The sequence below is a fragment of the Magnolia sinica genome, chromosome 4 (genome assembly GCF_029962835.1).
Source record: "Magnolia sinica isolate HGM2019 chromosome 4, MsV1, whole genome shotgun sequence".
Taxonomy (NCBI): Eukaryota; Viridiplantae; Streptophyta; class Magnoliopsida; order Magnoliales; family Magnoliaceae; genus Magnolia; species Magnolia sinica.
This window is the reverse complement of record NC_080576.1, coordinates 51,566,972-51,583,100: the sequence shown is the minus strand read 5'-3', so window position 1 is coordinate 51,583,100 and position 16,129 is coordinate 51,566,972. Positions and strand designations below refer to the sequence as shown.

At 39.2% G+C, this 16,129-nt stretch overlaps 1 protein-coding gene across 3 annotated transcripts in view; it reads left to right on the top strand.

Moving 5' to 3' along the window:
* Positions 1–16,129, top strand: part of LOC131243106 (metal tolerance protein C2) — a 47,446-nt gene that overhangs the window by 30,451 nt on the left and 866 nt on the right. For all 3 annotated transcript variants that reach the window (XM_058242203.1, XM_058242202.1, XM_058242201.1), the window contains exons 6-10: positions 2,194–2,282; positions 15,253–15,322; positions 15,462–15,500; positions 15,596–15,746; positions 15,846–15,935. In XM_058242203.1, the coding sequence (XP_058098186.1) occupies positions 2,194–2,282; positions 15,253–15,322; positions 15,462–15,500; positions 15,596–15,746; positions 15,846–15,935 (439 nt within the window). The remainder of the gene's footprint in view (positions 1–2,193; positions 2,283–15,252; positions 15,323–15,461; positions 15,501–15,595; positions 15,747–15,845; positions 15,936–16,129) is intronic.

Genomic DNA, 16,129 nt, shown 5'->3' with positions numbered 1-16,129 from the left:
ATTTCCCGTGCATAGTTTTTCCTGGGGACCTCCCTGATGAGAAGTTGTTCCTCGTAGCCTTGCTTTTAGATGCGGGCCTTGCCCATGCCTACCAAAATGGTGGATGTCTTTTTGAAAGAGCGGACGCAAGTTGACGATATACCAACTCAAGCGGGTAGACGAAAATCCCACCTAATGCACTCATACATCTCATGCATATAAACAAGACAAAGGGCTATTATGCATGTTTGATGTTTATTTTCATATCTTAATTGTAATGAGGACGAACCATGCTGGGAATTCTCACTAGGTCCGGCCAGCTTATGCTTTTTATTGATGAAAAACCATACATATGTGAATGACGATGAGCCGTCGGTGCAAGAACAACGCGATGATGAGCCGGTGAACGACCCACGAGACACGTGGCCCTACCCAACCGAAGAAGAGCTTGCTGCATTAGATTAACTATAGTTGCGTTTCTATGAGTTACTTGGGATTTATTTATTTATTTATTATTATTTTTACCTTCTTTGAGGGTTTCTGTTTTAAGCTATGTGATTTATTGGGCATATGGCTTTTATTTACATTTGCTGGGCTTAATTTATGGTGAACTCAAATTTTACATTCTTTGAATTGAATATTAGTACATTCAGTCTGAATAAGACGCCAAATGGTTGGGTCCTTAGATGTTCATTAGATGATGGAAATGGTTGGTAGTTAGTTATGTTTCAATGTGTGTATTACAATGGATGGAACTTGGAATCTACATCATAAATACACAATTATCGATTCTGGAAATCGCGTAAATTGCATTTAATATATCTATTACGTACGCTTAGTGTATGGGTCACGACATGGATCTCGGGCTGGGATGCGTGCTCGGTCCCTGAATTTTGGGCCGTGACAAATGCCGATATCCAATTTATGTAGTTCTCAGTTGTCTTTCATATGTTTTCGCAAGATAGAAATGCTGTTTACCACCATTTTTTGCTTTTGTTTAATTCAATGATTTCTGTGTTGTTTTTTACATTTATGCATTTTTTGTTTTTTACATTTATGCATTTTTTTAATGTGGAAGAGTTGTATAATCTTCGACCTGAGGATATGCATAATATCCCAGGGTTTTCAGTTTTCATGAGTGGGGCCTGTGGCGTAATTGTGGCGTAATAATCCAGACCATTGATCCGATGAGCTTCACTGTAGATGGAGCATATCCCACAATCTTCCAAATTGGAATATCCTAGCCATCTTTGCAAATTTTTTTTTTATTTTTTTAAATTATTATTTGAAAACTTTTCTTAACCATCTACTTGCGGACAGCCCATCAAGGTTCAGGATTGACCCATCAATAAAAGATTTGGGTTGTGGTAGATCCAATGTAGTTCCCATTGTATTAATGGTTTAGATAACCATGGGAACCACTTCTATGAACTGAGAACCCTAAGATCATATACATTTGTCATGTTGAGTGTGATATAATTCCCCCTTGCATCGTCTTGCCCGTCCTGATTTTGTTGGATGTCTTTTGAAAACTTGGAAAAATGGACCTAGGACAAGAATCAGGGATAACTGTTGATAAAGAAAAATATTCAAAAAGGGAAAAAAACCTGTTTATTAAGAAAAAAATCAAAATTTGATCCTCGAGCAGCTTAATTTGAGTTTTATCAATTGAAATGAATTATTTAAACCATTTGCTAACTAATGGAGAATGCCAAACTCATTTGCCTCTGGTCACTTTGAAAGTTCTTGACAAATGAATCATGTATTTATATCAAGGTATTCAATAATGGTAATGGTGGCTATAACGGCCATCCTTATGGTCATTACGATATTGACTGTATTGGTCTTTTATTTATTTATTATTAAAGCAAGAAAATCTATTGGCCCTGTATCAGCCTGATACAGGATATGCCATGTATTGGTCTGTTACGGGCTTCTTCTTCCTTTTTTTTTTTCCAGAATGGCTGTTTCAGCCCCATATCGTTAATGGCCCTCACCATTAATGTTGCGTACTGGCTGTTATGTAACCATTTTTTTAATACGATGATTTATATCAGGACTTCTATATTCATTTTCCCCAGCTACACTTTCTAAACAATAGATCACATGGTTCTGCATTATTTTATTTCTTGGTGTTCTATTATGGTTTTCTGTTGTTTAAGTAACTTTGATCTGGACATGCATCCTTACTTGATAATGGTTTATTACTTTCAGGCATTACTTGATTGTTTCAGCAGTGACAAATCTTTTGGTGAATTTAATCGGTGTCTGGTTCTTTCGAAGCTATGCTCGCATTAATCTTGGTAAGTTTCTGACAACTCGTTATCTGAGTTGCTTTACCAATGATTATATTCTTATTGTTCTTCTTCCCAGCGAATGCACTAAAGACCTGTGCTTGATTCTCATTTTTGAATCAGGAAACAACTTTCCAAGTAATAGTAAATACAGGGCTTTGTTTATTTTTAATTCATCAAATCTTCATGATCTGAGGTTCACTACAGTAATTAGCGAGCAAAAGCTATAAAGAACTCTTAAATGGCAACTTTTTTCAACTCGACTCAAGACTGAATGAGTCACTAGTCATTTTAACATACTATATGATGAATACTGTTGACTATCTACAACTACCTTGATTTCGAGTATGCCAAAGAACATTCTTCTCGTCTGTATAAACAAGAAATTGCAAACAATACACCATGTGATGTGGACACCAGGTCATTCAAAGTATATCAACGCAGGAGGCGTGCGTTACCCGTGTCAATGTGGTTAGATGACGGGTACGGGTTGGGTCTCTAGAGGTTAAAGACCTTACACATGTATTTGTGACATGTGTAAGTTGCTTAAAGGAGACAATTGGACCGTTGGATTGCGAGGATGGTGTGATCGGACCGTTGGATCGTCACGGCCCACCTTCATTGCGCCACCTTCACAGCGCTATCATCGGGGCCCATCGGGTATCTTGAATTTGAATTTAGTTTATGAACATTTGATTTATTTGAGTTTTGAGACCGCACAATTTTTATGCGATTTTCTTTTCTTTTTTAAAACTTTTTTATAGTAGGGTTATTTTGGTCATTTCATGTAATTACGAATTTATAAGAGTGTTTTACCCTAAACCTAAAGCATGCTATGTTATGTTTATGAAAACAATGTTTTTATTTATGATGATTTCGTCTTCGAGTTCCAATAATTGGAAGAGGGCGTGAGGCCTAGAGAAGTGATTTCTCATCCTCTACTTCTCTCTCCTTCTTTCTTTTCTCAAGATACTCTTTTTTTAAAACCTATTTTCTTCCTTTTCTTCTAAAATTTTTAGATTTAGAAGCCGATCCTGTTTCTTTTTTATCTAAATCATTAGATCTTGGAAGATTTTCATCCCCACATTTACATATTTTGACCTTCTTCAAATCCCATCACTCAAAACCTTAGATTTGAAGAACTGTCAATTTTTTTTTTTATTTTTTTTTATTTTTTTGAATTTTTCAGATTTCCCAATCCTGAAAATTCTTATTTTCTGTATTAGAAAATCCATGACGGACCTATTACAAGACGAAAGTTCTATCTTTCGCCGGATCCAACTAAATTCAAATTTTAAAGTTCAATACTTCGTGTTTGTGATGGATGGCCGTGATTATTGTCACATTCACCTTATTTCCTTCTTGTGTTTATGATGTATAAGACTGATTTTTTATATTTGTTGTTAAAGATTGCGTAAATCTGCCCCTTTCAAATACCACATTCATTTAAGGTTAGATTAGGCCATCCTACATCAATTTTTGGTATCAAAGCCTAGGATCTTGCATTGGGTCGTCTTAGATCGAGTTATCAAGAGTCTAGATTTTTATTTATTTTTCTAGGATTTCATGCATAGCATATAGAGTCTAGATCTGAAAATTTCAGATTTGCATCATACTAAAAGCCTAGATCTGAAAATTTTCACATTTGCATCATACTAAAAGTCTAGATCTGAAAATTTCCACATTTGCATCATTCTAAAGGTTAGGATCATCGGTGTCCATAGTCTTGTGTCAAAACAGTCTCCTAGAGTCATGTTTTAGGAAACCTAAGTTGAGTCTTAGTGTATGCCCACTCGAACTGGTAGAGGGTTTGGTCTCCACCCAATCTTGAACATGGAGCAGTTGACTGAGATGATGAACATGATCAACCAACGTTTGACGGCCATAGAGGCGTAATCTAGGAACACGATTACCCGTATGGATCAGATATAAGCGTCCATAAGAGAAATCTCCGACATTAGAGGGGATGAATAGTCTCATGTAGGGGGAGTAGTTGAGGAATGGGTAGGAAATTGTGGTAGAGGTCGTGGAGCACGTGGCCAAGGGGTAGGCCGTGGAGGGGCGCGAAATCTGCAGCCCGCAGTCGAGTATCAAGACCGTTATGATGCCAATGAGAGGGTCTTAAAGAGTGTTAAAGCAGATGTTCCTAGTTTTGATCGGCTTCTTGACCCAAAAGCACTCCTTGATTGGTTAGCGGACATGGACCATTATTTCGAATGGTATGAAATGTCCGAGAATGGACAAGTGTGGTTTGCAAAGACGAAACTCGTGAGTCAGTCTAAATTGTTTTGGACAAATATGGAGCATAGGATCTAGAGATCAGGAGGTGTCCCAATTGTGCATTGGGTAAAGAGGAAGGAGTTATTAAAGGAAAATTATATTCCTCTCTTTCCATGGAAAGCTCCTAGATCAATGGCAAGCATTACACCAAGGATGTATGTCGGTTGCAGATTACATTGCAAAATTTAAGGAGTACATGATGCGGTGTGATATTCAGGAAGATCCCTTAGTGACGCTGGCGCGTTTCAAGGTGGGTCTTCGCATGGATCTGCAGTGTGAGCTTATGACCCATGCAGTGGGTGACTTGGATCAGGCTTACCAAGTTGTACAGGAGTTAGAGCTTTACCTCAAGTCTCCTGTCACGAGTGCTTTGAGTCCCGAGACTCCAATGTTAGATCTGGTTTTTAGGGAACCAAGCCTAATGTTGGAAGTAAGCATGGATGCAGGCTAATGCACTGCCTAAGCCTAATGATGTAAGGGTAGAGGTGTTCTTGGTGCCAATCCTGGCAGTGGTAGTCACTTGAGATGTTATGAGTGTGGAGGTATAGGTCATTTCGCATACCAGTGCACGACAAAGACTCGCAGGAAAGCCTTAGTCATAGACGAGTCAAATGAAAATGTAGATGACATGGGTGATTATGAAGTTGGGGAATATCACCCAGAGATAGGTGCTAATGATTATGAAGAAGAAGAATCAAAGGCTGCACTACTAGTCGTAGTTAGATATGCTTTAACGCAGGCCAAGGACAGTGATGATTGGCGCATAAGCACAATTTTCTACGCATTTATCAGGAGCAGTGACAAAAATTGCAAAGTCATCGTGGATAGTGGTAGTTGCACGAACGTGGTCTCAGCTAGCATAATCACTTGTTTGGGTTTGAAGCCCATCCCACACCCTCAACCCTACAAGGTTTCTTGGGTTGACACGTCTTCTATGCCTGTGTCCCAATAGTGTTTAGTCCCCATCCAGATCGGTTCATATAAAGACAAGTTGTGGTGTGACGTTTTACCTATGGATGTAGGTCACATCATTTTAGAGAGGCCGTGGTTATACAATAGAAATGTCACGATTTTTTGTTGCTCAAATGTGCATACATTCACGCATGAGGGCAAGAAAATCAAGATTAATCCATTGCCACCCAAGAGCCATATAGACAAGGCTAGGGATGTGAAAACGAGTGAGTCAAGGAAGGAAGAGGAAATCTATTTCGAAGTCTCTACATATCATAAATGCAACAGAGTTTGAGAAAGAGACTGAGGATGATTCGACGGTGTACGCTCTAATGGCTAGGGAAGTTACACTCGGGGTTCATGTAGAGTTACCACCTAAGGTGACTCCGGTTCTAGAGGAGTATAGTGATGTACTCCCTGAGGATTTATCGGATGAGCTTCCACCTATGCGGAACATCTAGCATGCCATTGATCTCATCCCGGGGTCTACTTTACCAAACCTTCCTCATTATAGGATGAACCTTGCAAAGTTGCATAGACAGGTAAATGAGCTCCTGTGAACGGGTTTCATTCGTGAGAGCATGAGTCCGTGTGCCGTACCAGCACTATTAATGCCTAAAAAAGATGTTACATGGTGGATGTGTGTGGATAGTAGGGCCATTAATAAGATCACGATCAAGTATCGGTTTCCGATACTGAGGCTTGATGATATGTTACACATGATGGTCAGGTCCATTTTTTTCAAGATAGACCTCAAGAGTAGGTATCACCAGATACGCATATGCCTAGGAGATGAGTGGAAGACAACTTTTAAGATGAAGGATGTGTTGTACGAGTGGTCGGTCATACCCTTTGGGTTGACTAATGCACCCAGTACTTTTATGCGTGTGATGACCCAGGTTTTGAGACCCCTTGTGGGGAGTGATGGGGACATCAGAGGACCTACTCGAGTTTCCCAGAGACGAAGACGATCACCCACATCAGCACAACTTTCTTTGTGGATGCGAGAAGAGTTCCAGATGGGGCTCGCTGGGCTGTTTTGAAGACCCCACATGCATTGGACGTGCATCAGGAAGACCCCACCTTGGGATGATGCATGTGGGCTGCTTAGGAAACTATTTTAGTCATAAGATTTCTATTTCGTGTCGATCCGACCGTTGGATCTTGTCGATCAGGCCATTGGGCCACCAGATCTGGGCCCCTTGGACTCTGATCTGGCTTTCTTTATGGTTTTTGGTATTTTTAGGAGTTATTTGATGGTTGAGATTGATAATATATGTTTTAGTTTTCTTATTTTGGACGATGGGTCACTTAAGTGAGTGACAGTTGTAATTATGCTAGATTTTAATTTCGAATTTTTTATTTTAAAAGCACGGGGGGAGGAGTTTCAACCTTAGTGGCGTTATTGAGAAGAAAAAAAGAAGAAGAGTGGAGCTCTCTTGTGTGAAGGAATTTTCCTCCTTATTTTTTAGGGTTTTTTCTTATATATATATATACTCTCCCTTCCAATTAAATTATGGAAGGGTAGAAGCTTGTTTGGTGGTGGATTCTAAGGTACATCCTTCCTCTTCCTCTTCTTCGAAAGGTATTCTCTTCTTCTCGTCTTCCTCATTTCCCTTCCATTACAACTTCTTATTTTCCCCAATTTCTAAAAAACCCTAATTCCAATTTCTTGTTTGGTGGTGCTTTGCATTGCATTTGTTGTATTCTTTTCTTTAGTGTTTTGCATTGCATTTGTTGCATTCTTTGCTTTAGTGCTTTGCATCTTCAGATCACAGTTTAAGCTCTTGAGGTGTTGGAGCGAATATAACTTTTACTGGACATACTTTGACTGGACTTGATTTCGAATGTACTTGACTTGACTTGACTAGGCTCAAGGAGCAATTATAGTTTACCGCCGATTTCGGGCTGGGCTCGAGGAGCATTCACAGTTTAGGCTCTTGAGTTGTTGGAGCAATCACGGTTTAAGCTCTTAAATAGTTGGAGCAAGCACAGTTTAAACTCTTAAGTAGTTGGAGTCAGGGGTCTTACATGAATGACCTCTGTAACTCTTATGAGTTTGCCGAACCACCGCAGCCGGGGAGTTCACAAACCGCGATCCATCAGAGGGGCCCAGCGAAGCTACCGGGGCAGTGAACTCGGTAGGCTTTACGCGCAGGATTGGCCGCAGTAACTCTCTAGAGTTCACGGGGCTCACAAGGCTACCTTAAGGGGTACCAAATCCAAGTCCGCCAGTCCATCGATGAGGGGGTAGCTCGTTTACAGGCCTGTCCCGATGAGTTTCTACTGAAATCAAGCCAGGAATCTGGGGGGTCTTATACATGGTTGACCTATCTATGGACAAGCCAATGAGCGCACACTGCAGCCCGCTTTTTCTTCATCTGCAAGGTCTAACCCATACACGAGAGGGCATTTTCTCTCACCATCCCCCATGACGCTGTCAGAAGCTATACAGACGGCATTGGTCTCACTCGTGATTGGCCATATAGGCGCAATTCACCTCTCGCATGGGTCTAAGCATGCGATTGCCTTCGCGGGCTTTTTAGGGCCACTGGCTTTTCACTGCTGCCCGCATAATATTTTGGCGAATTGTTTATATGATAGGTCTTATGCATGGTTGGCCATATAGGCGCACTCCGCTGTCGTAAATGATAAATGGTAATGTTTCATAGTATTTGTAGGTGTCTTTACCTTTGTAGCTTTGCCTAGTGATATTATAAAGGTAGCTTTACCTTTCGATTGTTGCTTAACTTTAGCGAGCTTTGCATTGAAGCTTTGTGGATGGAGCTTTAATGGAGTTTTCGCGTTGGAGCTTTGTAGATGAAGCTTTATTGCTGTTGAAGATGGATTAGTAAATAAAATGAATTAGTAAATAAATTGGTCACAATATAATATTATGTATATAAGGCAGCAATTCTTTTGTAGTGATTCTGTCGATTGACTGATATAATATTATGTAATGTATAAATGTTACTTGATTTGTCCCCTTTTGATTGGGTGCAATTTTCTCTGAGAATATTCACAATCAAAACCATTTTACCTTTCGGCCGTAACAATAATTCGATCGCCATAATACTCCCGGGCTTGAGCATTATCATATAATGGTTCAGCTGTGGTGATGATATTGGCTCCAATGTTGACCTACAAAAATGATACTGACAATTATTATCTTAGAAAATCAATAATTACCTTTTCTAGGATCAAAGAATCAAGAGTTTCGCATGGCTGTTCGGAAGGATATGTTTAAAAAAGAATAATTTGTTTCACCAAAGAACGAAGGTTCATGAAGACATATGACTGAAATACTGCTTGTCTTATTATATTGTTTGCTTTCTCGAAAAATCATCAATGCTCTGGGCTCGCTGTTCTCCTTTTTTTGTCATGCTCTCTTTCATATGTCATTGTAATCGCACATTTCTATCTTCTTCATTACTGTTTCTTTCATCATCCTGAACATAACTTGACCTAATCCGATTCTCCCGGAAGATATCGACATGATGCCCCCAAGTCTTTCCATCGACTAATGAATTTTTCAACTGATTCGTCTTTCTCGTTTCAGTCAAACTGATTTCTCTGGTCTCATTTATCTTTGATCATAACTGTTTCAACTTTCTTTGGTATTTTCTGTAGCGGTGATCATATATTGTTGATGCAATCTTGCGCGAAGCCGTTGAATATGAAGTAAACAATTGCGTTAGTCGTGAGAAAAGCTATTGCGGTTGTGTAAGGACGGAATACCTATTGTTCAAAACAGGGTATTAGTTATTTTAATTAAATAAAATTGTACTTTGTTTTAGAGATGAGGGGGAGGATGTTCCTGTTGAGAGTTCGACGCCAAACAGTGACGAAAGTTCTCTGAATATTTTCTAAGTTATCGTTGAATAATAGTATAGATCCCCAACAGAGTCGTCATTTTGTTTCGACAAGAAACGAATGTGTTTGGTTTGGAGAATTATCATTCAATAATAATAAAGAAAGAATGAGAGAACAATCATCGCAATGTATTTCATTATTTCTGAGTTCATTTACATCCTCTTGTTTCCCTTGATTATGAAACAAAGTACAATGAACCAACATAGAGAGACAGTTCAATGACAATTTCAGCAGCATTTCGGTGTCTTGCATCCATCTTCCTGATAGAAGAGTTGTATGGGTCCAAGATCCTTGTTTCAAGCCAACATACAAGAAGTATGTGTATAAGTTGAAGTACGAAGGAAGCCACAAAACTAAAAAAATGCAAGCCATATTTGTTGCGCGACCGCGCAACTCACTTTAGTTGCGTAGGGACACGCAACATGCATAAGTTGCGCGGGGGCGCGCAACACGTATGAGTTGCGCCGTTGGGGGGGGGGGGGGGTCCTCTCTCTCTCTCTCTCCTTGTTTCTTGCATTTCTCTAGACTTCTCTCTCTGTTCAAATGAAGAAGGGGAGGGGTATTTATAGGGCTTCCACACGTGCAAGACCTCGAATATTGTGCCATGGGGCCCATTGTGCTCATCTCTTTTGTTGCGCGGGGCGCAATAGACCTCATATATTCCTCTATGTTACGCGGACCCGTGCAACTCAATTCCCTTTTGCTCTACTATGCTCTGCTCTGCTTTCTTCTTAGTCTTCGATTTCTTCTCACCTCTCAAAAATCCTTTCTTTATCACTTGTATGCCCCCGAGAGAGAGGATTGCCTTTTTGGAAAATGTCTACAAGCTTTGTACATTTTTTTGTGCGCCAACACTGAGGTTGTGAATCGAAGTCTCGGAAATCTGCTACATGTTTGGTGGGTAAACACATTAAAACTTGGGACTTAGTCTTGCCAGTTGCCGAGTTTGCATACAACGGTTCAGTTAATGGGTATACGGGTATAAGTCCATTCAAGATTGTTAGTGGTTACAAACCTAGATTACCCATGGATTTATTACCTATGTCAGTCACCCAGAGGCCCTCAAGAGTCAGCCGATGCATTTTCCGATCACATTCATGAGTTGCATGCAGAGATTAGGAGGCAGATAAATGTTAGTAATGAACAATACAAAATTTTAGCTGACTTACATCGTAGAATTCAAGAATTTACTGAGGGTGATTAGGTAATGGTTAGGATGAGGCAAGAATGGTTCCCAAAAGGTACCATTAAGAAGTTACAAGCACGCAGTGCAGGGTGTCCCAAATCGGTTACATATCGTTCGTAACGGCCGATATGTAACGGTAACGGCCGACATCGTTACGTGATACGGGGTCGAAACGGGCACCCTCCCGATTTTGTGACCGTAACGACCGTTACAGGGCCATTACCGGCCATAACGGTCGTTACGTCTCGTAACAGCTGTTACGGGCTAAAGAAAAAGGGAAAAAAATGTACCTTTTTTTTTTTTTCTTCTTCTTCTTCTTCTTTTTCCTCTTCTTCTTCTTCTGGATTGCTGCGGCTACGGCTGCGGCCTTCTTCTTCTTCCCTCTCTCTCTCTCTCTCTCTCTCTCTCTCTCTCTCTCTCTCCCTCTTTTTCTTTTTCGGGTTCCCTCTTCTTTTCCTCTTTTTTCATTTGGTGTCGGAAATAAAATGGGAAGCAGATTTGCTGGTGTACCACACACCAGCTATGTAGCTGCTACAGGTACGTGTCATGCGAAGACGAGCGCTGACACTCCTCGAGCTCCGAGTTGTACGAACGGTTCAAAGGAGATCAAAGTTACATGGGCTCCATAGTGATGTATTTATTATATCGACACCGTTCATCTAATTTTAGAGATCATTTTAAAGCATTACTCAAAAAATGAATCATATCCAAAGATCGTCTGTACCGCACCAAAAATAACAGCGGAGATAATGATTTTCACCGTTAAACAATTCGTAGGGCCCACCGTAACGTTTATTTTCCATCCAATCTGTTCGTAAGGTCAAAAAGACCTGAATGAAGAGGAAAATCAAATTTCATATTGATCCAAAACATCTGTGATCCCAAAAAGGGTTTCAACGGTAGACGTTCAATCCCCCACTGCCTTTTGCAGTGTGGTCCACTTGATAATTAGATCTGTATTATTTTTCGTTTCAATCCTTAAGTCGAGCTCGTCAAATGAATGGACGGTTTAGATATAACACATACCTCATGATCAGGCCCACAGGAATTGCTGACGTCAAATGAATGGACTGGGTACGCGACACCCTTTTAACGGATAACTTAATAAATGGTACACGTGCCACATGGGCCCCACCATGATATATGTATTTTATCCATGCCGTCCATCCATTTTGCCACATCATTTGAAGTCATGATCCAAAAAATTAGTAAGATCCAAATCTCAGGTGGACCATAGCATAGGAAACAGTGGTTATAGAATGCTCACCATTAAAAATTTCTTAAGGTCCATTGTAATGTTTATTTTCCATCTAACCTGTTAGTAGGGTCACACTGACATGGATGAAGGGAAAACACACATGTCAGCTTGATCTAAAACTTTTGTAGCCCCCGATAAATTTTTACTGGTGGACGTTTAATTATTGTTGTTTCTTATGGTGCGGTCCACCTGAGCTTTGGATCTGCCTCATTTTTGGGCTCATGCCCTAAAATTATTTGGCAAAATGGATGGACGGTGTGGATATAACACATTCATCACAGGTGGGGCCCAAAAAACTTTGACACTCGTGTGCTACACTTCACAATCCGAGTCCCACCTAATTTGGGCCCTTAAAAAATTGTATACAAGACACGTATTAACTTAAAATTTACCAATTAAATTATGGACTGTAATTGCTAACTCATAATGCCAAAATCAAATTGTTTGAATAGTTTAATTGTTAATTTGTGGACGCTTATTTTTTAAAATAGGGCCTTTTGATTTATTTTTTTTCATGATTCACTATCCAATAAATGTCCACCAATTCATAAGTGGGATAATTCCAATAAATTGCATGAATTTGAGGCTGATTTGGGGCATGGATTTGTCCTCCAAGTCAGCCCCAAATTGGCAACGCCATCTACCTGAATTTAATTTCATTTTTTTAAAGAACTATTGGGAGAAATGATATCAAATTGTTAAGCATATAAATTAGATATTTAGAAAAATAAATATATGAATTTTGTAGTCAAATTCAGGTTATTTGGTTCATAAATTCATCAGACAATCCGATATAACTTCTCACCAAAGAGTGGACCGTTACACCACCATAAACATGTTCTAATTTATAAATGAATGCATATTTGGAATGCTTAGAATATTTCGGATTTAATCCATATTTTTTCATATTTTTTTGGCAAAAAAAATAAAATGCGCCGTTACGGGCCGTTACACCCCCGTATCGCCGTTACGCCCCCGTATCCGTATCGGTTTCGGAGGGCACCGCTACGCCAACCGATACCGATACCGATACCGATACGGGACACCTTACGCAGTGCTGGATCATTTAAGATACTGAAAAAAGATTGGGTCCAATGCGTATATGATAGATCTTCCACCTCGCATGGGGATTAGTTCAACATTCAATGTGAAGGATCTAATGCCTTGTTTAAGCTATCCTATAGACCCTAATTTTGTTCCAAACCATTGGCCAATTTTTGAATTTTCTTCCGAACCTACACCATTTATGCCCACTATACCTGAGAAAAGAGAAGAAATTGAAGGAATTGTGGATGAGCAAATTGTTTCCACTCGAGACGGTGGATTTCAGAGGTACTTAGTGAAGTGGAAGAACATGGTTGACAGAAGCGGAGTTGCAGAGGCTAGATCTAGATTTGTTAGAAAGGTACAAGAGTTTCATCTCGCTGGAGTTGAGCTCTTTTTAGCCGAGGGGAGTTGATGCGGACACCAGGCCATTCAAAGTATATCAACGCAGGAGGCATGCGTTACCCGTGTCAATGTAGTTAGATGACGGGTACGGGTTGGGTCTCTAAAGGTTGAAGACCTTACACGTGTTCGTGACATGTGTAAGCTGCTTGAAGGAGACATTTGGACCGTTGGATTGCGAGGATGGTGTGATTGGACCATTGGATTGTCATGGCCCACCTTCATTGCACCACCTTTATGACGCTATCATTGGGGCCCATCGGATATCTTGAATTTGAATTTGGTTTATGAACATTTGATTTATTTGAGTTTTGAGACTGCGCGCACAATTTTTGTGCGATTTTTTTTTTTTTTTGAAACTTTTTTCAGTAGGGCTATTTTGGTTATTTCATGTAATTACGAATTTATAAGAGTGTTTTACCCTAAACCTAAAGCATGCTATGTTATGTTTATGAAAAGAAAGAGAGCTTTTGTTTCAGACGATTTCGTCTTCAACTTCCAGTGATTGGAGGTGGGTGTGAGGCCCAAGGAAGTGATTTCTCATCCTCTACTTCTTTCCTTCTTTCTTTTCTCAAGGTACTCTTTTCTTTAAACTTATTTTCTTCATTTTCTTCTAAAATCTTTAGATCTGGAAGCCTGTCCTTTTCTTTTTAAAATTTTTTTTTTTTTAAATTTTAATTTTTATCTAAATCATTATATCTTGGAAGATTTTCATCCCCACATTTACATACTCTGACCTTCTTCAAATCCCATCACCGAAAGCCTTAGATTTGAAAAACCATCAATTTTTTTTTTTTTTTCTGAATTTTTCATATTTCCCAATCCAGAAAATTCCTATTTTCTATATTAAAAAATCCACTTGGATTGTTAGACGGACCTATTGTAAGATGAAAGTTCTATCTTTCGCCGGATCTGACTAAATTTAGATTTTAAAGTTCAATACTTCGTGTTTGTGATGGATGACCATGATCGTTGCTGCATTCACCTTATTTCCTTCTTGTGTTTATGATGTATAAGACTGATTATTTTTATTTTTTTATTTGTTGTTAAAGATTACATAAATCTGCCCCTTTCAAATACCACATTCATTTAAGGTTAGATTAGGCCGTCCTACATCACCATGTTATTGTTCTAACCATTGTCAAATTAATCATGTTTCCCCCTCCATGTTGTGATGATAGTGTGATTTATAAGATTCTCACCATCATTTGTCCCGGTTTATTAATCAACTCCTATTCTCTTTTCAGATTTTCATGCTTAGATGATCCCTTTGCCAGGCCTGGCGATCTCCATTCCAGGGAACTACTTCACTGCTTTCTGGTTCTTTACATCATACTGATTCATTAAAATCCTTTGACCTGAAGTTGTCAACCTTTACTGATCTTTTCAGTCCCCACAACTATGATATCATTGAGATAGACGAGAACAATGCCAGGCTTCCATTTCTTCACAGACAACGAATACTTGATCATTGTCACCATCGTCATCATAGATAGTCCTTTCCCTTCCATTTGGGGTCAACACAAGGAATTGTGTAGCATGCCCTCTTAAAATTGTTCTTTCTGCGTGCACCATTTGAACTTATCATGCCATAACTTTTGGAGCTTGTTTTAAGCCATGTGGAGTCTTTTTAAGTTGGTAGAATGGATTAATGCAACTTGATGTAAAGAAGCGCTGGGAGTTGTCTTGTTCAAGTTATTTGCAGGAATTGTTTATATCTACTTGAAATATTGCCCACTCTCCATTGCAGATTGCAAACGAGAACCATCATGAAACACCCTTTCACAACTAATTTTTTTTTTCTGCTTGTATCATTGAATTCTGAATTTGTCTGAGACACTGCAGCAATAAATGCTACTTTTTGTCGTCTCTTGCATGTTGTGCTGAAGGTTCTCTTCTTGTTCTTGTTCTTGTTCTTTTTTTTTTCTTTTTTTTTTTTTTCTTTTTTCTTTTTTCTTTTTCTTTTTTTTTTTTTTTTTTTGCAGTTTACAGGAAAGCTGAAGATATGAACAACCACTCGGTGTGCTTACACGTTCTTGCAGATTCTATTAGAAGGTTTTATATCTTCTTTGTTTTAGTAAAATAAAAGATAGTACCTTTTTCTCTTACATTCTATTTTATATTCCCTATTTTTCTTCTGAAGTTTGTAGCTGAAAGATCCATTCTCAGTTGCATTTTGTCAATTGTTTTGCAGTGCGGGTTTGATCCTTGCATCATGGTTTCTTTCCCTTGGGTAAAATCTCAATTTAATTTCCCTTTGCATTTAATTAGTGTTGAAAACCTTCTCCTTGAAGATTCTGTGAATGATATTTTACGCTTTCATTTCAGGGTAAAAAATGCTGAGGTGTTATGCATGGGGCTTGTTTCAGTTGTGGTGTTCATGGTCGTCATGCCACTTTTTAGAGCATCTGGCAGCATCTTGCTTCAGATGGTGCCTCCTAGCATACCACCCTCGGCTTTCAGTAAGTGCTTGAGGCAGGTATATTTCCTCTCCCTACTCCGCTTATTCCAGTAATTATATAGTCAGTTTGTTTTCCACTCTGAATTTAATTATGACATTAAAATATGTTATGGCTAGATTACTGCCCTTGAGGATGTTTCTGATATTTCACAAGCTCGGTTTTGGGAATTGGTACCTGGTCTTGTTGTTGGGTCGCTCTTGATACAGGTAAAGAGCAATATTTACTCTTTTGACATATATTGAATTGTCTTCGTTCATTGCAACTCAAACCTCCATCTATGAATCCTGAACATCCATCTGGTTAATTCTGCTGTGGATGGTTCAAGCTAAATACCTTGGGGGTCAAATGATCCTGGACTTTAGTGATTAATGGACATCTCTTTGTATACATACTGTGGACC